The sequence below is a fragment of the Phalacrocorax carbo genome, chromosome 7 (genome assembly GCF_963921805.1).
Source record: "Phalacrocorax carbo chromosome 7, bPhaCar2.1, whole genome shotgun sequence".
NCBI classification, from domain to species: Eukaryota; Metazoa; Chordata; class Aves; order Suliformes; family Phalacrocoracidae; genus Phalacrocorax; species Phalacrocorax carbo.
Window position 1 is genome coordinate 49,941,520 of NC_087519.1, and position 26,635 is coordinate 49,968,154.

The window sequence follows — 26,635 nt, forward strand, 5'->3', positions numbered from 1 at the left end:
AAGAGGAGGCTGAGGGGAGACCTTATCACTCTCTACACCTACCTGAAAGGAGGTTGTAGTGAGGGGCGGGTTGGTCTCTTCTCCCAGGTCACTAGCAACAGAATGAGAGGAAACGGCTTCAGGCTGCATCAGGGGAAGTTTAGACTGGTTATTAGGGAAAATTCCTTCACTGACAGAGCGGTCAGGCCCTGGCACAGGCTGCCCAAGAGATGGGGGAGTCACCGTCCCTGGGGGGGTTCAAACAACACGTAGCCATGGCACTTCAGGGCATGGTTTAGGAGACATGGGGGTGTTGGGCTGACAGTTGGACTTGATGATCCTAGAGGTCTTTTCCAACCTTAATGATTCTATGATTCTATGAAAAGGGGTCTTAAACTGAAACTTAGGGAAGGATTTGTCTGCTAGCCAGTATGGCACAACTGCTGAATGTTGTTTACCACTTACCAGAGTGGGTACACAAGGTCCCTGCTTCCCCTGTGTGTTTTAATCATTGAGGCTTAAATGTGAAAAGCCTCATCAGCTAGAGCAGGCTGTCCTGAGGAATTGATGATTTAATTATTATGTTAATTTGTAAACTACTTGAAAAATCATTAATTAATTTCATTTTTGTTACAGTAACAAAACCTTAAACTACAAAACCCTCCATGTTCTGTGGCTTTAGTTAGACCTTGTGTGTTTTATGCAGTTATTTTCTGCCGTGCAGCGCTTCCTCATTTACACCAGGGTAAAGAAATCAGAATAAGGCTGACAGAGTCTCTGCAAAACCATCAACATGTAACCTTTTTCTTGACCTTCCATACCTCCTGAAATCCTGCTATTTTTGTAACTAGGGCTAGGTAGCAGGATGACGATTACGTATCATCCTACAAAGCAACACTTTTATTTTGGTCTTGTTATTTTAGGAATAATCAGCAGAGAACAACGATACTTCCTCTTATGATTTTCATGTGCTTCCCTGAGGGGATGGTAGAAAGGGGGGCTCTTACAGAACATAAGTTTTCCACAGCAATAGTTTAGATAAATCTTGTCTGCCTTTGAGTTGACAATACAGCTTTCATTGACTTGTGCGGAGCCTGAATTTCATTGTATATTTTTAGTTATATACTGTTTTCCAAGGCAGGTGCTGTGTTTTCATTCTATATGTACAGAGGCTGGCTATTGAGTAGCTTTGAGCTGAGGAGGTCAGCGCCTACTGTTGCCAAGTCTTTAATTCCCACCTTTGCTCATCAACTGAAATAGGGGCTGTTGCATGTACAAGACCCAGCGGGGAGGCTTCTGGTGGTCTTGGTGTAGGAAGAGTCTCTCAGGCTCCCTCACCTCAGCTTGTGAGGCGCCATCCTTCATCAGGCAGTGCCTCATCTGAAAGGGTTACTGTAAGCTGATGTTGTCGAGACACAGCAGAGTGGCTGCCAAGTCAAACCCTGCTCCAGCACTGCAGCTCTCATTTTCTGGGAATAAAGTACAGTCGCGTTTTGCTAGCTGGGCCATTCATGTAAAAATTGCCGTCAGGAATGGGTTCGTGCTCCTGACTTGTGCAACGAATACATTAATGAACTCTTGGCTCCATTAATGTCTGTGGACCATTTGCCATTCTGAAATCATTGGATCATGATTTGTCAGGTGTTTATGGATACTGTATTTTTGCAAGAGAGCTGTTTGATCAGTTCAAGGTGAAAAAAGTCATAGAACTACAGTATTTTTAAATAGTAATATAAAATCTTTTCAAACAGTTATTAACTGTTATACATAGCATAATTTTATGTATTTCTCTAGACTTCTAAATATTCTACTGGAAGTAATAAAGTATGTCTTTTTTCTTTCCTTCAAGGCCAAATGTTTGTCCAGTGTTTGAGTTGGCACTGGTAGGACGCCAACAGCCATGTGTTCAAGCCTTTAGTCGTATGGTCAAGATGTGGAAACAAGGTTGCACAGGGAGGAGGTGGTGTATGGGCTATGAGAGAAGGTAATATATTATCTATCATTATAAATGAATTCAGTTACTGAACTTAATGCAAATTCTTTATAGCACTTTTTTTTTTTTGAGAGAAGCTGTAAACCATTTCATCTGAAATATGTGTGACTCAGTTATGGGTGTATCATGTCCTGCTGAGACCTTACTTTAAGATTACTGAGCAGAAAATGCAACTTTTCCCTGTGTTTTGGGTGCATCGTGAACTTCTCAGATGGCTTTAGATCACAGTATTTTATTATCAGAAAATGCTCCTGTCTTGTCCTGTTTCAGGTGAAGTCCAGCTGTCAAGTCATCTACTTTGAAAAACTGAACTTCTGTTTCTGTCATATGCTTCAAACTGATGGGAGATCTGACCCTCCCGACTGCTAAAGCCAAAATTGATTGCAAAGCAAAATTACTCACCAGTGGCTAGCCTGAATACAAATTAATCAGAAAATATGTGGACATAGTATATTAGAGCTATTGGATGTTATCAGGAGCATTTTGCTATATTTGCTTCATTTTTGACAAGAGCTACTGATGGGAGCTGAAAAAAATGTGTAGTAAATATGAGGTATGGGTACAGTTTGTTACTGATGAGATGTGAAGAAATAGAAGTTGCGATTTTTCTCTTAAACTTATTCTTTTCAAAGGTCTGGGTACTACACAGTTTACAAGCAGGTGTACAGACTGGAGCATCAGACTGTCTATAAGTGCTGCCCTGGATGGTTCCAACGTGATGATGAGCCTGGCTGTTTGCACTGTAAGTTGATGGTAAAACTGTGACAAACCAAGAGAGATGATATCCTTAGGCCTTGCTTTTCTACTTACTTCTAGAAAGATGGATTTTGTTACCTCTTTATAACTGGAAATCCCAGTTATAAATAGCAAGAAATCTATTGATGGGGAAAGAAACTTCTTCTAAAAATACAAAAGCTGTCATATGTAAAAGTACCAAGTATCTCTAATTTTAATCTAAATGGTGGAAACTGAATTTCTGATTATAGTTGTTGCAGCATTTTTGTACCAGCCTGGCTTTGACAGGCCAACCAAATTTATCGCCGGTACTCAAATTATGCAAAGAAATCTGCTGTAAGGCACTTTTTTTTCTTGGATTTATCACCCACTGTGGAATCTGGCTGGTTTTGACTTTTTTGCTGCTGCTGTTGCCATTGAAGCAATTGTGTTTCCACCCTACAGTTCTCCACCTGATCCTGTTCCTATCAGTAATTTCTAATCATGATTGGATATTTTCCTAAAAGATGGAATTTAATTTAAATGATGAGGAAGGACTTCAGCCACTGTTAACAGGACATGAGTAGAAGATAACAATTTACTCACTGTTTAGTTTTGTTACTGTTTTCTCAGTAATTGTATTTTCTGTGTGGAAGTTAGGATCCTTTCCTATGTATTTTTTTTAATCTTCATACCAGTGTGAGGGCTTCATTCAGAGAGCTTGCCTTTATGCCTTGTCTTTTGGTATTTAAAAAACAAAAGCAGCCTGAGAGGGGTATTCCTGTTAGCTTCAGCTTGAATTTACATATTTAGCGTGCACCTGTTTTTTGTAAGAAGTCAAAGATATGTTTACAATCTGTATTTTAATCTCTGGTGTAAAGGAATTTAATGTATTTGAGCACCAGTGGTAATATAGAATTATTTGCTTCCTGAAAGAGCAGTACAGACTTCCTTTGAATTCTTTAAGGCACGAAAGTGGTTGAATTATTCTTTTATATGTGATACTCTTTGTGAGTTTGGCTCACGTATGTGGAATTTAACTTCTTGTAAATAAATAATGTTCTGCATTGGAGGAAGGTAAGTACTGTAATTCCCTTGGACATATATAACATCTTTAAGTGCACCAGTGTTTCTTAACTGTTGCTGAATTATTCTCTAGCAGTTCATTTCTTCTTTCATTCCGGATTCAGGTAGTGCTTCAAGTCCTGAGAAACTGTCTTCTGCCTCTGAAGCATCTTCAAGTTAAACTTAGTCTTATCTTTATTCAAGTTAAATTTCTTCGTATCAACATGGTAGTTATATCCATGAGAACAAGTTCTATTACAGCCTATCCCTTCCACTTAAATAAATAGCTGGATTTCTTGTTTGGAGGTTCCTGTTACAGCAGGGCTACGACATGAAGAGGCAGTTCTGGGGGATCCTTGGCACAAAACCCACAACCCCCCCCATGCCGTTTCATTCTGTTTGTGTGTACTAGTGCTGTGCACTGTTGGCACTTGCTTCAACGGAGGGAAATGCTCTGAAGCAGGATCCCAGATGTGCCAGTGTCCTGCAGGATTTCAGGGTCCTCGCTGCCAGTATGGTGAGTCAAATGTAAATTGCCTCAAATGCATGTTAAACAATATTTGTTAGAACGTGAATATTTTATTAACATTGACTTAAAATTAAAGTTGCCTCTGCTGCACTCCAACTGGTATTTGGTCTTTCTCTTATTTTCCAGAATTTGCCTTTTTTGGTATTGAATTTTATCAACCAAGTTAGTTTTCCATCTCGCTTTGTTATCAGATGAGTTTCTGTAATGGATAGCATCGTTGAATATCAGCAGTGGTGTCCAGTGGAATATCTTTCTATTGCTGCTGAACCTGCACGTTCTTGTGGCACTCTTGTTAAATTTCTCAGTATTGCTTTTACCACGTGAGAGTAAATTCCGAGTCAAAACATGTTGGCAGTAGGTAAAGAATGTAGAAAATTAACCAAATGGATTTATTCATGGGCTTTCTTTTGGTGCTTTGGAAGGTGGGAAGGCTGGTTTTACAGATCACTGCCAAATATTTCCTAGCATTCTTGAAATAATTTATGCACCAGTCTTTCACTTCAATAACGCTGTTCTAGCGTATTGTAAATTCTATGCGATTTAGACTCTCACCCACTCTCAAAGGGAATCTTTTTCTCTCCCAGGCTGGTTCACAATCTGATAAAACCACAATGGGTTGTCCTGTAATTTATGTGAAGTAAGACCATCGCACACTGTGTAAAGCTCTCCAAAATTATAGAACTGCATCCATTTGGCTTCTTAAGTGGGAGAAAAAAAGTCATTCCTTCAGAGTAGGTTGTGATTGGGACAAAGGGTTTCTTTTGTATTAGACAAATGATAATTTCTTTTTCAGCTGAAGCACATTGTGTTTTGTTCAAAGGCAGATTTCTGAACACTTGGATTTTTCTCTTTTAAATTCTGATACATTCACATAGTCACTTGGCTTGTCTATCATGAAGTATAAGTGAGAAGAAACGTAACAACTGTTTACAGCAATCCCTTTAAGAGCTGAAAAGCTAAGCTCTGTACTCAATGCGTGGCTTGTATCATGCGTGCTTCATAACCTCTGTCATATTCTGATCTCTGGGCTCCACCAAGGCTTATGTGATGGTCTCGCTGCACCAAAGCAACTGTGTCCGCATGGGTAGCAGCCTCCCTCAGTGACGGTAGTAAAGCAGCTGGAGTTGCAGCAGGCATGGTAAGTGGGAAATGCAAAAAGTCAGCAAACATTGCAACAGGGTTGTTTTCATCGAAGCCTGGTCACAGATAACACTTTCCATTTAAAAGCAATTATTTAAATAAAATGCAGAGCTTTTTACAATGACATTTCTACTGACATTAGATCACAGTGTGCCAACATCTGCCTTCAGACAATATTAGTTCAGTTAAGCAGACTTCAAGGGTATTTCTTTACTGCCCGTAGAAACAAGTTTATATATGTAACTTGGTATGAACCAGAGTGACACCAATGCAGGTTGCTTTGTTATTGGCTCACAGTAGAGCTGCTGCTTCAAGGTAAGCAGGATCAAAATCTCTAAGGAGCCCATATAATAAGCTTTTGCCAAATGCCGTGTAAGTCTCAGCAACTTCTAAACTGTCTTCTCTAGTCCTTTGAGCCTTCTTCTGTTGCCTGGAAATACCTACGGCACCAAGGCATTTCCAACAGGCAGACTATGTGGGTGCTGCATGTGGATAGCACAGGTCAGATTTTCAAACTGAAATCAGATTGCGCAGTCTCTGTTTCACAGGCTGGTGATGGCAGACGCTGCAAAAACAATGTGAGGTGTCCTGCGGTTCTTGCTCCTTGCAGTTGGGTGGAACTTTATCTTGGTGGTTTGTCTGCTTTCTATTGATTCCTACAGTTTGAATGGATTTTCAGGAGTCATCATTTTCAGGTTTATACAGCAGCTGCTATCGCAGCCTGGCAGGAGTGAGTTTATAAATTAAATTCTGAAGGGAAAAACCTTCTTTCAGAAAGAATGTAACGGACAATTCACCTGCCTAACAAAAGCAAGGTAATTTAGAGTTCAAGGGCTCTAAACCATTGCAGATGTCTCTAGCCAGATGCTTGCGAGTTTTGTATCATATATGTTGCAAGCAAAACTGAAGGAAATGCGCTGTGGAACTAGCAGTCGTAGCCTCTGCTTTTCTGGCTGAAGTTGGAATATTGCTCTTTTAAAGTAGCTTGAATTTCATGTGACTGCATTACCTAATGGTGTCATACTGTGGTTTTAAATGATCATTGAGTCTAGTCTGTCCCCTCCTCCCTACTTGCCTGTGCAACCTTACTGTAAAATAAACTGTTTGCCTCCAACACTTCACCCAAAAGAAAAGGAATCTTTCTTACCAGCATCTTTTGCTTTGAGGATTCGGTGGAACAGATGAGTACCAGGAAAACCATGGTTTGTTTTTGGAACACGTCCTATAAAATGTTAAAGATTATGCTACGATATGTGAAGCTGCAAAGGGAACTGTCTTTGGTACAGAGGCGCGCTTCCTTGTACCTCTAAACTGCATCCCTCGGTTGTCTCTTTGGCTGGGGTGTTCAGGTAGCCCCCTCTGGGGCTTTACAGGGGAAGGCAGGAGGCTCTAAATGGGTATGAAACCACAAGCTAGTGGCAGAAAGCTGCCTGTTGGGCATCCTGGGTTGTAATCTTGGCTTTTGTCCCTTTGGTGTTGTTGCCTCCCATCAGTCTCCGGGCAGAGGAGGAACCATGGGCATTTCATAACTGTACTGGGGCTTATCTGAGTAAAATTGTTGCATGGATCCCATTTTACACCCTCCCCTCTCTGACTTTGCTCATGTTCTTTCTGTATCTGTCGTTCAGTCTTGACAGCTAATTCTAAAGTTTCACCTGTGCAGTGGCTCTCGTGATGTCCCCGCTGGGCACTATGATCCACAGACAATAGACAATAAATTATTATAAAAATATTATTAAAATCAGTTACTCTAAAAATGATAAATAGGAACATATATCTCAAATCTTCTAATCTGGCTTCTCTTATTTGTTGCGTTTATATTTGCCATTAAGTTAAATAAGTAGGTCAGCCTCCTGGAAATCAAGTTGCTGCATGCTTTGCACTGGTCTGTCCTGCAGAAAGTTTGTGACAGATCATCGAGAATGACTTATGACAGCCCAGCGCATCAGAGCAATCTGTAGCAGAGATGATTATTCACAATTGGCATGATCGCATCTAATGACTTTTTAAAGATATCATGTGGTGTTTTAGCAGCCTGTAACGCGACATTATTTCTGATTAGATACTGAAAGGGTTATAATTCCTGTAACAAACTTTATGTAATTGTGACTAGAAATGCATTACTGCATGTCTTGTATGCTTCGCTCTGTATTTTTATTATTTTACCCACACAAGCAGCAATACAAACTTAGAAGAAAGATTTATGAGTGAAATGGTCGAGCTCTTCATACAGCCATTACAAGGATTCGGTAACAGATTGAGCTGTCTCTTTCATTGTCTGCTGCAATTTGTCTTGTAATAATAGACTTATATCAATTACAATGTAAACTTGCAAGCTGTATTTCTTTCTCTTTTTTTAACTTGGTTGGAAGTTGAGAGTCCCATTTCTCTTGAGCCCAGTGAAAGGGAGGGGAAGGCTTCTAACAGAAAAGAGAAATAGTAAAACCCAGTGCTGGGGATAAAACCTGCTGCAGTGTTGGTTTCATTGTTATTCACTAGTTGTCGTGGTAATCTTGTTCAAGGCCTGCTAGCCACCTGAGCTGGACATGGAAATAAATTAATTTCATTTAGCTTGTTTAATTCAGCCCTGGGACTCGTACAGGAACATGCAGCTAGTGAAAACATTCCAAATTCTACAAACAAGGGTAACTTTATTTATTCCTCGTGTACGTAAAATTGCTCAATGCGAAATGAGGGGTTAGTTTTGACTCTTAAACGCTTCGTCGTCAAACATCGAGTTGTTCTTGGTTTTACCAAGTGCCTCCTGCTATTTTTAATACTTAAAGTAAAAGCAAGAATGAGAACTGAACAGGCTTTGCAGCTTTGACTGAAACAAAATCCCAGCATTACAAAGGTCTTGCAAAAGGCTACCATAATTAGGAAAGAGTAACTACAACTGAGCATCTCTGAGAAGGTGGGTTTTTTCAGATGATGTATAAAAGTAGGCGAAGAATGACCAGGGTGGACCACCCTGGAAAGCCACCTTATGATGTCATGATATTTGTTGTCTTAGCTTAATCAATTGTTTGAAGAAAGCTGAACGCAGTATTCCAGTGTTGAAAAGATTAAGTGTCAATATGTTTGAATTTTACTCTGTAATGCAAGTGGGGTTTTAAATACTTTTACACAGGCTGATGTAGATTACTAAAGATTCCATTCTTGGGAAGCATTTACCACATCTTGAGAGGCAGTGTGGTCTGCTGAATACAGTACTTGCCTGATACTTGAGATAAGAGCTTTGTTTTTCACCTGCCACTGACCTTGGATAAAAGTTCAATAACTTTTAGCAAATTAGACCACTGTGCCTCAATTTCTTTGTATATGAAATGTTGATAATGATAGCTCATTCCTTTGTAAAGTGCTTTGAGACCTAAGTAATTAAGTGCAAGATAATAGCACTGGCATGTGTGTATGTAAAGGCAAAATGCACACTTCCTGGGTAGCTAAAACGAAATGCTTATTAGATATTCATCAGTTTGTTGACTAGCTGTCAATCTCTTCCTTAATTCTGGTCACACACTATTAAAATACTGAACTATATAAAGATTCTAGTAAATGAAAATGTCAGCACCTCCTAGGCCAGGTAGATCAGAGCTTACACTACAGAACTACTTAAAAAAAGGTGTGTGTATAGTGTGTCGGGTTTTTTGCGGTTGGTGGTGTTGGATTTTTTTGGCGTGTGGATTTTTTTTAACCATTGAGTAAAATGACATGAAGTCTGGTGGATCTTCTTGCAACCAAAAATACTCCCTCATTCACTGTGAAAAAATAATTTCCTTCCATTTTCCTCTAGGAAATATTTCTTCCTGTAAAGAGTTATTTGAAAAAAAACCAAAAAACAACCCTTCTGATTAATGTCCTGTCTACTATTCTGGTCTCTTGGAGAGATGCATATTTTCTTCTTTGAGACTAAAGACCTGGACAAGCCATCCAGGGCAGTATATATCTATGAAGTGGTGCTACAAATTTTCATTCTTTGTAGGTTCCTTGAAATAGCAAAAGGCAAGCTTAAAATTCCCTTGGAACTGTTATCCACAGACATGTCTCTAATTTTCATGGATCTTTGTTTCCTAGTGGAACTAGATAATGCTTGAGTATTTGTGAGGGTAGATTAATTCTTAATGTGCTTACTCGGTGGTGCTGATAGCAAGGCCCTCTCTGATGTCAGGGGTTCTGGTTTTTTGTTTTCATGCTTTGGCTATGAGTCTATCCCATGCTGATTTACCAAAGACAGAATTTTTAACATGAAAATGTGTAAACTAGAAGAAAAGGCATGATAATTCTGGATTAGCCCATGGGGAGAGTGGAAGCGGATGACACAAAGCTAATTTATGTTCAGATTGCTCTAGTTTGGTGCACATAATCTGTTTTAAGATTATTGGGGTTTTTTTCTGTCCTAGCACAATCACTTTCCTGCTCCAAATGACTGTCTCGCTAGTGAAGTGCTAGTGAGCCAGTCGTGGCAAGGGAAACAGGTGACTGATTAGGCAGAAGGAAACCTTGTGATCGTCCTCCTCTTCTAGTGGAACCTGGTCTCCTGTTCTTCCTCTGCTCCTTTTCAACTCCCAGGAAAAATGATCCATCGCTCCTATTCCTTTTCCTTTGGTTACCCTACTCTTCTGTTCTCATGACTAAGAAGCGCTGACTGACAGCAAATACAAAGGTGTAGATGCTTTCGGTCCTGTATGTGGCACTAAAGGCGCGCTGGTGTCATATGAGCTCTTGACAGCTTGAGAGCATCCTGTTGGCTTGGCATGTGCTGAAGCACTTCAAAGTTGTGCAACCGCTTGTGCCTGCGTTAGGGGCTGTGGTAATGAGCGTCTTTTTTAGCACCTGTCAAAGTAATAACAGTGCTGTTGTATTAGAGTATCCAGAACTCTTCCAGGTAGTGAAATTTGAAAACGCGGGTATGTTTTCAACAACAAGCACAGCTGACAGGGTGTGTTGACATGGTTCATCTCATCAGAAGTGAAGGGTAGACTGTGGCACTTCCTTTCTGTTTGTCACGCGTGAACCACACAGGAGAGCCGAGCAGCATGAGGTAGTTTCATGTGATGGTGCTTTACTGTCTTTAATTCTTAAATGGCAGGTTGTGGCCAGGAACTAATCCTTGATGTTGTGTTGAGGAAGTAGGCGCTGCTGACATCTCAGCTAGTTCTAAAGCAAATTGTTTTAATTCAATGAAATAGCAGGTGGTCTGTGTTTTATACAACCTTAATATAAATTGATCATATTACAAACGCAGAAGCCCTTGATTTAGATGAAGCAATCTGAGAATCCAGCAAGTATTTATCTCCTTGCTATAATTCTTTCCAACACTGAAGACTTCACAGTTGGTTTAAAACAGCTTCAAAGGCTGTTACAGGTGATTTTTACTCAGTGTTAAGAGCATTCTACTGCCCAACATGCATTTGAGGAATCCCCTTTAACCTATTTTAGATGGTTTTAGATTTAAAGTCCTACTTCAGTTGGCTGGACAGCTCTGCCCATGCTAAAACTGCTAGATGCATCTTTGTAGGGTGTAGCAAGTTGTATGCTGAATTTGTGTAGAGTGCTCCTGTAGGCAAGAAAGCCAACCCAACAGGAGATCTAGAAATCTGCTCAGTCTAAACTAAGGATGATCTTTTCAAATTTCCCTTCTTATTAACTAAAAATCAGTATCTTATTTCATATGAAGGTCTTGCCGTTATTACTGTGTTGGCCTTGCATCTCTCCACCTTCCTTGATACTGTCTGTAGCACACTGGCATCAGCTGAGTTCGTACCAAATGCAGCCTTTGTATTTCTCAGTGCATCATCAGCCTCTGTCAGCTTGGAGTTGTCAGGGCTAAACCAGTGTCCTGCTGTCGCCGCTGCGTTCATTCTGATGCTTCTTGTGCAATCTGCTTCCTGGTGACCTTGGAAGCTGCTGTCTCGGCACAGCCTGTTTCTGCTTTGGGTGGGGGCTGTGAAGCCTCACAAGATCTACAAATCCAGTTTTGGCCCTTCCAGAAGCAATATAAAAGCTTGGCAACACTTAAAGCTTCCTTGATGGCACAGAAGTCCAGGGAGCTTATAAGCACAGAGGCCGCTAAGGTAATGCTGTTCAGGTCAAGAAGTGCAGAGGTGGGCATGAATGATGAAAATATGCTGTCCTTGCGCTTCAAAAACTGTTTCAGATCTCATATCTGTTCAAAAACATGGCTTGTGTAATTCTTCAGAAGACAGACAATACTTGCATGATTTCAAAGAGTATTAGGGCAGGAATCAAGTGAGAGTGGGATGGGGATATTCAACTCTGTCAAGGTAGCTTGAGAGCTCACAGGAACAAGAGAGAAGTATAGGCACAAAGCCAGCTCTTCCCTTGGGCTGTCATAAGAGCTCGACACTTAACTTGGTCAATTTTAGTAACTGGGAAATAGCACTAGATATGTACAATTTATTTAAGCAAGTACTTTAGTATGCTTTCCTTCTTCTTGCGCTTGGAAATGGGGAATGTTTTTTGTTTGGCCTTTTTTACTGCATGATTTTAATTCATGCTTTGTGAGGAGCAAATTTGGATAAAAATTGTGCTTATTAAGGATTTTACGTAAACTAAATGCTTTAGGCAATTTTGTGTGGTTAATCAAAAGTATTTGCGAGAAAAAAGATGCTAACAGACCTTTTGGTGTTTAAAATTAGTATATTAATCAGAGCAGTTATTTATAGTTAGTGAACTGAATTTATTGTGGTTTTTTTTTTCTGTGGTGTCCTACACTACTTAAAACCAATCGATCTCATCCTGTTTTACTTGTAGGAGAAAGGGGAGAACTCTCCTGTCTTGCTCTTTCAGTCCATGATTAATCAACTTTCATGAAATTATATCAGGAGATTCTACCATGGCTAAAATCTTTTAGCATATTCTGGTCTCACCAGATGGTTGGAGACCTTCAGCACTTCAGTGATCTAATTGCCTTGAAAATCTGAGGAAAAAATACCTGCTGATCAATGTTTTCCATGTCCCCCACACACCCCCAAACCTTAACGTACCATATAAATTTCACATTAGATTTTTAAATGCTTTAAAACGAAAAAAATACTATTTTAAGTACTTTTTTAAAAAAAATCTGTTTCTGATGTACAATGTCAGCCCCTACATGTAGGTCTATCAAAACAGTCATCTGCTGTCATTGAATAATGCCTTCTTGGTTTGGTCTCATGGTAATATACCTTTCTCTAATCTGTCTCCTGTATTCTGCACTTTGATGGCAACTGATAGGTATCTTGACACTTGAAACAGATTGTGGTTTGAATAATAAATTATAGACTTATACAGTCACAAATTAATACAGATGTATCGTTGGACCTAAATATGAAATGTCACAGAGCTGGAGCTGATTAGAAACCCATGAGAAAGATGAGTTGAATGCTCTCCCGTGCAGAGACTTGCAAAAGACAAATGCAGTGCACAAAACACTGCAGAAGGTCCGAGCTATCCATAATCTCTCAAGAAAAAAGTTAGGGTTAAGATAAAATGACACTACCCATTCTGATGATGGATAACAGTTGATTCAGAGATTTAATTCCAGTTGCAAGCAAGATCATAAGAAGTATTCTAAAAACCTGAAAGCGTGTTTTCCTCCAACCTTTCCATTCTTCCTCCTTTGCCCTTCCCCCTGCGTTCACTTCTCTCTTCACCCGCACCTAGTCTTTGCCGGTGCTGTCTATAGGAACACCTTTTGGCATCGGTGAGATAGGAACCTCTACAGATAAAAAGCCCTTTAAAGTAGCCACTAAAAAGCTGGGAGGAATGAAAGCTTTGTCGTTTTAAAATGGGAATGGTAAAACACTGATTGAAAAATCATGACTGGCTCTTACCTAGATATGACAGGATATAATAATCAGCCCATCTTGCTGAAATGCTCTTGAGTGCCCGGGCTTCACAGCCATTAGTACAAAGCGACAGGTAGACAGACGGCAGTGGTGAAACAGCAAACAAATATGTCAAAAGTAAATGAACCTAACAATAACCACTTGAGAGCAAATTCACCCTCATTGTCTTTGGTACAAAAGGCTGTTTACTTTGTACTTGCTGCAAAAAGTAAAAAATAATGGAAGAAAACTTGCTATCCAGCTGCTGGTATTTATTTGATGTTCGGGAAGAGTGGTAGCAAACCCTAGCAAAGAGGAATGTTTTGCAGAGAAGCTTGCAGGTACTTTTATTTCCCCCTGCATCAAAAGGTGAGTGAGCAGACCTCAAGACTCTAGAAACATCTGGATTCTTTTTTGTGACTCCTGCTGGCCTCTGTGTACCGTGGGCAAATTTATTTGGGTATCCAGCCTACCTGCTTCAGTGCTGTGCAGAGGTATCTGAGCTAATCGCAGTCGGTTAGGTCAGGTGATGCAGGTGAGTTTAAGTAGCACGTGGTACTATGGCTAGACTTTTGCCAACACTCAGTTCATGCATTTTTTTTTTTTAATGTAGCCCTGTGTGCAATCCCTATATTAAAAAGCATGGAAATAACCTAGGGTTTTAACTGTGATTCAGCAAAATATCCAGAAGATTAAAAATAAAATCTTTATTGTATTTTGGGAGGTTTGTGGAGTGAATTTTGAGATAGTTGCTATGCATCTCATTCTCCTCTCAGCAGACAGCTCTCCCCTTTCCTTTAACCTTCTTGTGCTTGGAGTCAGAGGTTAGACACTCCTGTTTCCTGTTGTGCTTCTCACCCACCCTCAGAAGTGACTGGACTGTCACGTGTTTCCAAAGAGGTACAAATAATAAGAGAACTCTTCACAAAACAAGCTCGGTTGACTGTTGCTTTCTACTTCGGTGGGATTAGTCTAGCATGTCGTTGCTGATTGCTTTCACTCCCATGAAATTATTCTGAGGCATTGTCATTGCAGTGTTTCTTATAAAAGTGAGGAAATGGAGCCTTCTTAGCAGCACTTCAAGGGTTGTGACTCAGACAGCCAATTTTAGGTAGCTAATTATTTCTGCTGATCTAAACACTCTGTTGACACGTGGATATGAACAGGTTTTGACTGTAAAAGGAAAAAAGTATGCCTCTCGAAGTGTGCATAGGCAGCTATTCAGTCAGGACTATCTCTAAATCTGGTTTAAGACATGGACAATGGCATTTAAGAAACGATCTTAGCATTGAAGGAAGGCCTGTGGTTCCTTTCCAGCCCTTTCCTGCAATTCTCTCAAGCTGGATGTTGATATTTGCTTTACTCCGGAGGCTGTTTTAAGGCTTAAGAGTAGATCTGTTAACACGTGTCCTGCCGTACCTCCTTTCCACAGGAAATTCCTTGTGGTCCTGAGGTGTCCTCTCAGTGCTTTTGAGAAAACAGCTATTTGTTGTTAGCCATCATCCACCTAAAAATTTGTTTTCTCAGGTGTAATGACTGCAAAAGAGTTCTCCTGTATAAATACTGTTTTACAGTCATTTAACAGCGTTCTTCAGTGCTGATGTTTATTTCATCTAAAAGGGGCAAAAGAGTTAATTACCTTGTCTCAAAATGGAGACAGAATCTTGCCAGCAACCACGAGGCATTATTGCTCACTTCGATATAACTGAACTCACAGTAGTGGCAGCTGGATTTAATTATAAGTTTGCAACCCTGTGGTTTCAGCAGCAGCTGCTGAAGAATGGGTAATGCAAGTAGCCTTCGAAGCCATTCACATTAGAGATAAAACCTTGTCATTCACAGGGACAGCTGACTGAACAAGTATTAAAATGAACAAAGATTTCCCCGGGGAGGTTGCAATATGAGGTTTGGTTTTTTTGTCTGTCTGGCTCTTGCTCAGATATGTTAGGCATGCACTATTTTATTCTATGTTTCCACCCCAAAATACGAGACTATTCACAAATAAAAGTCCTGGAGTATCTAATTGCCGAGCGTGTTGAACCGCGATGTGTGTACATGTGTGTTTTGCATCATGAGTGACTTCTGCAATGCTGAGCAGTCTAGGCTAAGCATCGGTTGTGTGGCTAAACAAGCTAGGAGGGAAATAATACTTACTGGATTTTATTATATTTCGGTAGCAGTCTTATGAAGTAAGCACTATCCCTGCCTGAGACAGGGAAAAGCAGGGAGGGGGAGGGAGAAGGCTAAACATTTGCTAAAGGCACCTTAGAGTATCACTTTGTTATTTTAATCAATGATAGGTCAGTAACAGGCTGCCCTGACTGACATGCTACGGAATAATATGTGGCTACTGAAATTATAGTTTCATTTTTTTTGTTGATATTTTTCAGTTTTTATAGAATGGAAAATTTCAAATTCTAAAGTGAATTTGAGTCTTGAAAAACTAAAACTAGAAGCTCCAACCTCCACAGGCAATTTCAAATATTTTCCAAGTCAGATTGGGACAAGAGCTAGGTCTAAATGATGCAGAAGTTCTAAGTCTGATGCAGGTCGTGTCCCTAGTTTCAAACTTGGCCGTTCAGTGTGTCGTGTCTTTTACACCTGAAAAACTGTTTGCTGCTATGATTTCTTTCTCCAGGAAGGCAAATCTGCCTCTTCTGTGTCATTAGATCCCTTGCATGCCAGTGTATTGTCAGGAGAAGACATTATAAAATAGATCTGCGTTATTTTGGGTACGTATACAGACAACCAGATCTGTAACACAAGGATTTGTGGAAAAAATTGTTGGAAAATTTTCCTTTCTAATGCTGTTGTATGACTGGTAAGTTGCTGTTTTACTCCCTGAAGTTTTGGTAGTGTTTCACTGGTAATATGGGCATGTAAGGTATAATATGTTTATTAATCTCTGAAAGTTGTGGTTTAAGCTTAAGTTTAGTGTTACTTGTGGGCAATTATCGGTCTGGAAGTTAACTGTAGGAGAAAAAATGCCAGGACTTTATTTTATACAAATGTTAACACATTAATGGGGCAAAGCAAGTTTAACTACTCTTGCTTAAATTTCTCCTGCTCAGAAAGGCTCTCAAGCACCTCTAAAATGCTGGTAACAGTACAAACCCCAACAATTAGTCTTCAACTGTGGAGCAGGTTTACAACTCTCCTCAGTTCAGGCGTTCCCTGCTATCGTTTTCCAGCATCATTGGTCACAGTTGCTTCCTAAAATGGCTTCCCACACTGTCTTAAATTTTCAGGTGAGTAATAATTGGCAACACTGGAAATCCTTTTCCGTTTTCTCTACCCTGAGACTTGCTGTTCTCTGAGAATAGGCCCTGTTTAAGGTATTTTTTTGTTGGGCACATAAAAACCTCTGGAAGTTGGTCACATTCCAGACCTGAGTCTTTCAAAGCTGAGTCTCGCGTGGCATTTCTCAGGCCTGTTCTTAGCTGCCCCCCTTTTTTCCCCCAATAATAACAAAGCACTGAATTATACTGCTTAAAGAAAGTGCAGCTTTTATTTGTGTCGGCAGATATCTGTCATTTCTGCTTTACTTCTCCTGTGGAGGAAGAGGCAGCTACAGATGAGATGGTGTCTGGAAGTGCTAGCCCTGTGATTCTTTGAAATTCTTTCATTTCTATTGTGTGTCTTGATCATTCTTCCTTCTTTTCCTTGTTCATTTTTTTCCTGTCCCCTCTACTTTCCAAGCCTGAGGTTGCGACTTAAACTTTAGATCCAGTTACTTCAAAATTGTTTTCTGCTTCTACAGGTTCCTTATAACCTCTTCTAAGCACAGCCAAGTGGCTACTCTTGTTTTTTCAGATGTTTGAGAGATTCAGACGGGGTGCATCACTTGTAAGGTACTGAAGGGAGGGAAATGGTGTCTGTGCTATCCTTTTAAAGAAAACTTACTTCTAACTGTTTCCTTTTTTGTAAAAGCTAATTGCTTTTGGTTCACCGAGAATTAATGGGCAATTGCTTTTCTCACTATTACCCGTACTACAAGTATAGCTTTTGTGGTCAGCGTTGCTGACCTGAATCTGTTTTCTCTCGCTGTTATCTCACACTGTTTTGGAGCTCAGGAAAGCTGACAGGGGTTAAGGGAGGCAATACTGATCCATTAGACATTAGATGTGTCTTACCTCGTTTATTTCACATGTGAACACCAGAAATCTGCTAGTATATTGCATGAAGGCTAACCTGGGTGGGGGAGAAATAGCACATTCAAGTGGAGATTTTTTGGGTTAGTCTTTCACTTGTCCATCCCTCTCTTCTTCCTACACCCCTGCCCCAACCTGAAATGTACCTGCAGGTACAAATGTGACTTTTTTTCTGCTTTTTCCTCTCCCTCTCCTCCCCCACTTACAGTGGCCTCTAGATCCCAGTGTTACATTTATGCTGTAAATAATGTAGAAACTGTAAATGTAATTTATCTGGGCTGGAAGAAAAGGTCAAACTCAAAATGATGTTAAGCCTCCTGAATATTCTTCTCATCTTGGATCTTTGTAGCCTATGCAACGTAGTTTTTGCAAGTGTGTCTAATGCTTCCTTAAGTGAATAGCCTTGCCTGATCATTGTGGTGATGGTATAAACAGTCCCTGTTTATATAAAAGTGGTGATTTCCAAGCTGCGGTCTGCAGTGTATCACTTCCTTGACTGTGCAAAGATCCACAAGTTGAGAGTTCAATTAAATCCTCTTTTCCCTGATTTTCTCTGCTCTTTGGTTAAATATGAACTGGAAATGTGCTCTTGGAGCTCTGGTTTAAGCTCTGCTTTCATTGGCTTGAAGGTGGTATGGATGTATTTGGGAACTGAATTTGGACGTATTTTTGACCTTAGCACAGTAAAGTAACAATATCCACTTGTATTAATCTTCCTTTAGTCTTATATGATGTGCGAAGCAACAGGAAGGAGAGTGTGCTAACAGAACAGATAAATTTGCCCTCTGATGTACATCTATCTGTTAATAACTGTGAAACAAGTGAATATATTAACAATGCTTGCTAAATTCTGTGTATGGAGGGCTAATTCCTCTGTGGCGTGACTGTACAATCATCCATTGATTGCAGCGGAGTTGTAATTCACTTCTCTAGAGAATTCAGCCACAATTTGTTTCATGTTCCACCTCTGTTCCAGCCAAGTAAATTTGAGACGGAAGAAAATTGCACAACACATGGGGAAAAATGAAAAAGAGAAGAAACTGTAGGTGTAACTCTAAGTGTTGCTCTCGTCATCATCTTTGTACTTCAGATAGCTTTGTGAGACGATCCATTTATCATGGCAGTTGTTCATTATTCTGCCAGCCACTTGGCATTATCATTTATTCTGACAAGTGCATAATAAAGCTGAGAGTTTTAGAGCTGATGAACTACTGTATATGTGAATAAATGCTTTAGGATTTTTGGGTGGTGCAACTAATTCAATTTCACTGAAAACATTTTCTTTTAGTTTCATCTAATTCTGTAAGAAAATGGGATGGCAAAACAATTCACCAGCAACCGAAATGCCATCAATCCTATCGCAGACTATGGACAGCTTTTTGGAAGTGAAGGATAAAGCTAATCAGCAATTTAGAAAAGTGTGTGATGGGTAACATAACTCACTAAAATTTCAGAGAAAACTTTAGTTATCTGTCCAGAACGGTTCAAACTGAGGTTTGGTCGATACCTGACACTTCTCCCACTTTCTCAAAATTCCTGTATATTCTTAAATAGGCATTTGTAACATCAACATGCTGCCTTTATTAAAAAGAAAAAAAGTTATGTCTGATATAAGTATGCTACGTGCATGGTTTGTTTTTTTTTTTTGTAAAATCTTTGCTGGGAAGTTAGTGAACTCCAGTACTTTCCGAAGTTCAGTTACTGCATCCCAGGAATGACTCTTTTCACGTGCTTTAGCCTTAAAATAAATAAGGACGACTGTCTAAAGAAAAAAGCTAGAACTACCCCAAAATATCCCGTCCCCCATACTTGTGAATGTACCTAAACATGTAGAAAAGTGAGATGTGGGGGAGAACTCAGGGGAGAGGAACTGTGCGAGGTTAAATGTGCTCTGACATGGCCTCTGCTAACCAGAGGTTCTTGAAACAGGGCTACTCTGTCAGAGCAAGTTTTCCTTATTAATTGATGTACTGCTCTCATGCCCTATTTATGAATGTTCATTTACATAAGCTTTGAAAAATGCAAATTCAATGCCAGTACCTTTTCTTCTTTTATTTTTAATAGACATAGTAATGTATCAAGTGGAAAGTCTGTATAGGAGCAGCACATTCGAATTTACAACCAGATACCAGATGAAAACACACTATCAGGGTAGCATTGTGCTGTGGGATTCAGAAGTTGAGTATGCCTGAAGTGTGGTTCATCATCATGAAGGTTATAGTCCAGTTACCTTGCGCAAACATTTCTGGCTGACCTGCAATGTGGTTCATTCTGTCTATACAATTCATTGGAATATAATGCCTTGAGTTTCCTTTGCCCTTTATTCGGACACAGGTACTTCGTAGCTATCACCTGATTTATTTTATTGGGTTTGTTCCCTTCCAGTATCAAATTTCCTGACTTAGTAGTTTTAAACAGGTCTCTTTTTTTTTTTTGCACTGGTGGGAGGCCCATATTTCTGTCACCGTTTCAAAGGTTTTCTGTGTGGTCACTATTAACCTTATTCATTGCTAACAGAAACCTGTTAGATTTGTAACTAGTAATAGTGAAGAACTCTTGCCTACATAGCATACTATCTTGACAAATGTGCCAGTCTCTTCCTAATGACGGTCTAATGTCTATAAACTAAATTAATTGATGACTTAGCTTTGATGCACCGAGGCATGAGGGCAAAGGATGGGTTATTATACTTGTCCAGGACTGCCTTTCATCCACTGCAATGTCTTTCCTCGCTTTCCTTCTGTGTTTAGTCTTGCAAGATGTTAGCATAAGCTATGAAGCTCAGTGGTATGTGGCTTTATTTGATAGTCCCTAGGACATGGGCCAGAGTGTGCTGCAATCCTGTGGAACATGTGTCTTCTGCATTGCATTTTATTGCACTGGAGTATGGTTGAAGTCAGTACAGAAATTCTGGAGAGCATGTGTGAAGCACCTAGTCTCCTTCCCACGCCAGGAAGGAGTTGCTGCGCCAGCAACTCAAATCCGCAATGGCAAATGCGAAATGGCAGGGCGTCCTCTGGCCTGTTCCTCCCAGAGTCTTTCCTTCCACTATAAAAGATTGTCCTATTCTTGTATCCCTGTCACTCAGCTCTTTAGGTTTAATATGTAAGTGCTTCTTCAGAGCAACTGAGAATTATATAGGCCTTGCTATAGGTCTTCAGACCTTAAAGGATCAATAGTGCTTGTTAAGGAAGCAAGGGCTTTTGACTGTATCCACCAACAGAACCACAGAAGCTTTTTTTCTTTATGAGCACTTGCCCCACCTCTGCCTTTGCACAGCCTAACAGAAGCTATTTGCATTGCACTTGGCCTCTCGTACCCTCTGTTTGAAGGTTTTGTATGGCAGGTATTTAGGCATGTTTAAACTCTACATCAAGTTTATTTTATTTTTCTGGAGAAAACGAGCACTTAACTTTTCAACAAATTATATGTAAGAAAATGAGATCAAAGCCAGTATGTTCTTCTGATTGTTGCAATCTGCAGCCAGCTTTTAGATTGCAAAAATAGGTCTCAGTGATCAAAAGTACCATATGCACATATTGACATGAAGGAAAATGAAAATCTGACTCAGTTGTACATCAGGCCTATGTCAAATGGAGGCAGTGAAGACACGGTCCAAATACAATGTGGGAAGGATAAGTTGACAGCACTTTTCTGTGAGAGAATACACTTCATGCTGCGAATCCACAGCTGAAGGGTAAGGAGGGTCGCTAGGATGGTGGTGCATTTTCGGTTTAGCTCCTGTGGTGTTTTCCACAGAATCATGGTGGATCATCTTAATAGTGTTGTCATTAATTTTTCTAGCTCCTCTGTAAATTAGGTACTTAAGTGTAGAGTGAATGCTTTGGTATTCATCTAGAGACCCCACAAGCAACTTATGGAAAGCCTACATCTGTGAAAAAAGCATCTTCATGTGTTCAGGTAGATGCAGAGCCAGTAGTGCCTCATAAGACAAATGTTTTTTCCTAAAAAGATACTTCTTTCTCCCATTTCTCCTACCTGTGCATGTGTGGATTGTTATGGAAAGGCACACGGTTGTGAGTAACTGAACCGGTAACAGTCAGTCTCCCTTGGAGTAAGTCTGAGGCACTTCTGCAAGCTGAAGGGCTTTTTACTGTTTTTTCCTGGCTCAGTTTCTTTCTGATTTAAAGGTTTTAATGGCTGGGACCAGTGTGTGGTATTTGAATTCCTTCATTAAGAGTAAACGTAGGGCAATGTTGGCTTTTATTAAATAAAGCCAATTTAAATAAAATTGGAAACTAGTGATGAAAATCAAACATCCCCCACAATGAACTTACTCCTGAAAATCAACCAGGAATATTCTGAACCCATAAATGTGGAGAGGGAAGATTAGTATCTCTTCTTTTTCCTGTCTTATTACTGTCTGATGTTGCTAGATGAGCACAATAAACCATTTTGTTATTTCTAGTCATGCATGTCTTTCTCCCTCTTCCTTCAGTATCCTGAATCAGACTAATCCTCTCTTCCTCACTTTCTATAATACTGCTTTTAAAAGTCAAAATATAAATTGGTCTTCCTTAAAGTTTTTTTTAATAACCGTTTCTGCTGAACAGTCTATTTTTGTTTTGGATAAATATGAAGGTTTTGACATGCAAAATGTCGTATTTTTCAGATTACTTTCTCCAATGGCACAGTCGCACTTCTGGCCACCTCCTGGGGTTAACAGCAATGGCTAGACCAGCAGATACTCCAGAGGAGCTCAGACACCTGTTCTACCTCTTACCACTGCTAGAAATAGCAGCAAGGAAAAATTTTACATTCCTTTTGCAAGTATGGAGTAATAAGGTGTTTCTTGGAGGTTGAAAAGGAATGGGGTGAGCAATTGCATAGAGCTCTGCCTGAGCTCACAATGCTGAGGATGCTGGCTGTTCTGTGACAAGACAAGGGGTGATGGTTTTAAACTAAAGGAGGGTAGATTTAGACTGGCTAGAAGGGAAAAAAATTTACTATGAGGGTGGTGAAACACTGGCACAGGTTGCCCAGGGAGGTGGTCGATGCCCCATACCTAGAGACATCCAAGGTCAGGTTGGATGGGGCTCTCAGCAACCTGGTCTAGCTGAAGATGTCCCTGCTCACTGCAGGACGTTGGGCTAGGTTACCTTTGAAGGCCCCTTCCAACCCAAACCATCCTGTGATTCTGTGATTCTAGCCGGAGACTCCCAACTGTCCTGTCCGTGTGTCAGGGCACCCTCTCCGCGTCCTGCTTAGCCTGGTTGTCCTGATGGCTCTCTGATGAAGGTGGTGTTGGCCTGTTGTTGTTAGTTGTTAGCTCTTGCAACATTTCATTAAGAGGGAGCATAAAGGTCCCTGCAACTGGGCGTGCAGGCAGGAAGAAATATGACTGAAAAATGGCTGATCCTACAAATGGTACAAACGATTCCCTAAAACATCTGAGTTTTTTCATAGCTCTGTCCTTGGCTTGTTAGGCTTCTTTTATGTCTGTGTGCAAGCAGCCCCCAGATTATTCCTCACCTTACCTATCTAGGAAGTAAATGTTATAAATGTTTGGTGATTTGTGTTTTGTTTTTTTTTTTTTTTAAAAAATTGCCAAGCCTTTCTGAATCTTGCATATTTTGCTTTTATAAAGAATTTTATCTGTATGGAGAAACACCCATTAAAAGCCTATTGTGTTCACAATGAAGGAAGTAAGATTCTGTGGCTTTAAAGAGAATTTTGAAAGCAGTTGTTTTTAAGTATCGCACCAACTACATTAAAACCACGGAGGTCTATTGATTTAATGCACACAACAATATGGTATTTTGCTATGTTTAGGTTTCTGGTTTAGTAGAAATGTATTATTGATTGTTTTCATTTTGACCAGATGGTAATGACTAGCAACGCAAGTCTACATGAGTTGCCAATAACAAAAACCATTTAAAAGCTTTCTTGCCATTTTGTTTGACTGTAGTGTACTTGTAATGATCTCATTCTTTCTCATACTTGAGTAAAACATTTTCTTTGTCTTACTGAGAATAGATTTAAGCTTAAAATGCAAGTCTGTATAAATGGCAAGGCTTTAACTTGCTGTTACAATTCATAGGTAGGAAAAAAAGTGAATGTTGCAAATACTTGAAGAAACTTTGGCTGAAGTTACCATGACTTAGTCTCTTTTCAGCCCTGCTGACTTCTAGGGAGGGATGTGAGGCAGCAGAGGGCTTGACACACTGTTAACCTTAATAAGCTAGATCTTCTTGATTCTTAGATACTTGCAGCTCCTGCTGAAGTCACTGGGAACTCTTTGTGAGAAACAATGCAACTTCAGGTTAAGGTGCGTGAACCTGAAACAAACTGTCCCAGCAGAATCTGGGAGAGCAGAGCAAAGTGGTAAAATACCACATCGTGTATGATGGATCTGTCTGGCGGGGTCCCTCCTGACTGCATGCACCCTAAGCGTGTTTTGAAGCTTCGATATAATTTTGGCAAGTGATGTGCTTCACCATGGAGTGAATGAGAAATGATTGCCTTCTAGTGGGAGTGATGCTAGACCTCACAGACAACTCCTGTTCTCATTTGTTCTGCCTTTGGGGAGAAGGTGTGACTGAACCTTTCTGTCCATTGCCTCCGAGCTGGTGCCCAGTCAGCATCGCAGAATAAACGTACATGCTAGTTCAGGTGGAGAGGATAAAAAATAGTTGGATAGAAGGGAAAAGAGGAGTTTTGACCTAGGTGGATAGCAGAATTAAGTGGTGTGGAATGGCAGCTCTGCAATTACGTGGATCTGGGACTATGTAGGCAGAGGGAATAGTCCTGGAGCCAGAGGAGAAAACTAGGAACAGGAGCCAGGAGAGCAGATGATTGTTTCATTTTTATTCTTATTATTTATGACATTAATATTATTTTTATAGATTTTTTTTTTTTCCCCTCACTGAAGCCAGAAAGTTAGTGGTTTCTGATGCAAACTAAGGTTCTGGTCTTGGCAGTAAAATGCAGCTACAATCATCTATCTAGGATTTTGGCCGAGTGGCTTGCGTAACTCTGCCCATCTGTCATCAGCATCCTTTATTCCGTGGCAAAGTGAAACTGTGAGTTTGACTTCAGAGATGCTTGTTATGCCTGGCATGTCACTGTTCATGACAGATCTGATGTACTCATGTAGCAATTAATGGCGGTGCAGATTTTCTTTTGGCACCATCATGTTTCATGAGTTTTCATCATCCTGTACTTATTTTGAAGTGAACAAAATACTGAATATTAGAGACAGTGAGGGCTGAGATTGCAGATGCCTTTGCAAATAGCATGAGAGAAAATGTGCCATAGTGTAGGGCTGGCCAGGCAACAATATTTCTTCTGTGATTATTTTCAAGATCAGAGTGTCATTTTGTTTTGATCTTGCTCTAATTCAGAACAGAGAACCAAAATTCAAGTGTTTGTGGACCTGAAGATCTCCATTATTCTGCTGCGGGTAGAGTACTTTAGAAGGAAATAAGAAGTAACTTTAGAAGACTCCTGCTCTGGCAGGTGCTGAATAAACCTGAAACGATCTTTGTCCCTTCCATTATATTCATCAGTAAAATGAAGAGCTGCTCGGTCTCGCAGCGTGACGCGCCCCTAGCTCTGCCCAAGCCTTGCAGCATGGCTGTTTCAGGGCCCTGCCCAGCGTGGCTTCTAGACGCAGGGGACGCTTGTCTCCCAAGAATGTCCCTGTTTTGTGACTGAAGGAAAATCCTGTGGTTTCTGGGTCCATAACCCCATCCAGATGGGCTCTTATGGGCTGTTGCAGCCCAGGGATCTCTAGCAGCTCATCAGCATGATGCCTTCTCCATGTTTCATCAGAACTTGATTTCAACTCATGTGTTTTCTGTAAGATACTTATTTCAGTGAATGATCTAAAAACAAACAAGCTTGTTTTTCTTGGAAAATTCTCAACAGCCTTCATTGTATAATTCTGCTGAAGTTTCTTGAAGATCTGCTATTGTGGGCCTCTTATAGATCGCCAACAGAATGGACTTAGTGCAGCATTAAAATCTCTTCTGCTGAGAATGTAACTACTCTTCTTTAATGTCAAACTGGTAAAATAAAACACCAAGTAAACCGCTTTGTCTCAGAATGAAATCGTGTGTACACATTTAGGCTAAATATGAAATGTTTTAAACCAAGATATAGTATTCAGCATCTATTAATGTAAAAGAAGGTAGCAAAACAAAGATAATTTTTATCTTCACTGAACAAAAAAAAAAATTCTCAATGCTGATCTCACTTAAGCCTATATAAATAATGACTCTGAATTAACTTTGGGTTTCTGTTTGTTCTGCAATGTGATTATCAGCCAGCTGTTTATATGCAATTGTAGCTTTACAGCCTAATTCTGCTGCTGTTGTTGTGAATGTCAAACTTAGCTTCCTTCGGTGGAAGGAGAATTGGACCCTGAGCTTACATCTTAGGAGTAAGAATACCTACACAAGTTTTTACTTTGAGAGTAAATTGTTACAGAAAACCTTCCTGTCTAGGTTTTCAGTGCCTAGAATGTGTTTTCCATACTCAAACTGTAATGAGTAGCAAGTTGAAACTCATATTACCTTTGCTAGTTTTACTGAGTATTACAGCGTATTTCCAAACTCTTTTATAGGCAGTTACTTACTGTAGCCTCTACATTGAAGAATGGCCTTCTAGAGCTGAGCTGTCTCACGTCCAGTTTGGCAGCTGTTCCACTGTAGACTTGTACGCTTCTCATTTTAAAGCTTGTTGATCGAGTTATTCCATATTCCATTACAGATTTCTTATTTATATAACTTTAAATCTCAAAGGGACTGAAACAACAGTTGTGGCGGCCAGTTCTGGACTGTGATCCCCCCCCCCCGCCCCCCCCGATCTTTCTATGCCTTTGCTGGCAGTGAATGAGTGTATCGGTCCTGACTCAGCTACTGCGCTCTTATGGCTGCCTTATTTTTTTCCTTTTCCATTATTAACAATACCAAAGGATAACTTTGTCACCTCAGCCTAGGTCTGAATACCCTATTTGCTAGTCATTTTTGGTCTTTCAGCCTGGAAGGCCTGGATCATCTAGGCTTTAGAAAAGGCCTAAAGTAGATCTTTAATATAAAAAAGGATTCCTTGAAGCTTGGACTTGCTTATTTTACTCCCTTTGCCAGTATTATGTGTGCCAACTGAAATACCTAATAATAATAATAGTTTCAGATCATCATTATTTAGATAGCTTTTCCCAGATACTACTTAATTCCTTCTCTTTTCATGCTATTGATGGAGATGGAAAGGA

General features: G+C 40.1%; 1 protein-coding gene across 2 annotated transcripts in view; it reads left to right on the plus strand.

Moving 5' to 3' along the window:
• The window catches only part of LOC104051222 (multiple epidermal growth factor-like domains protein 6), a 206,295-nt gene that overhangs the window by 12,796 nt on the left and 166,864 nt on the right, over positions 1–26,635 (plus strand). For both annotated transcript variants that reach the window (XM_064457943.1, XM_064457944.1), the window contains exons 2-4: positions 1,829–1,963; positions 2,605–2,714; positions 4,164–4,268. In XM_064457943.1, the coding sequence (XP_064314013.1) occupies positions 1,829–1,963; positions 2,605–2,714; positions 4,164–4,268 (350 nt within the window). The remainder of the gene's footprint in view (positions 1–1,828; positions 1,964–2,604; positions 2,715–4,163; positions 4,269–26,635) is intronic.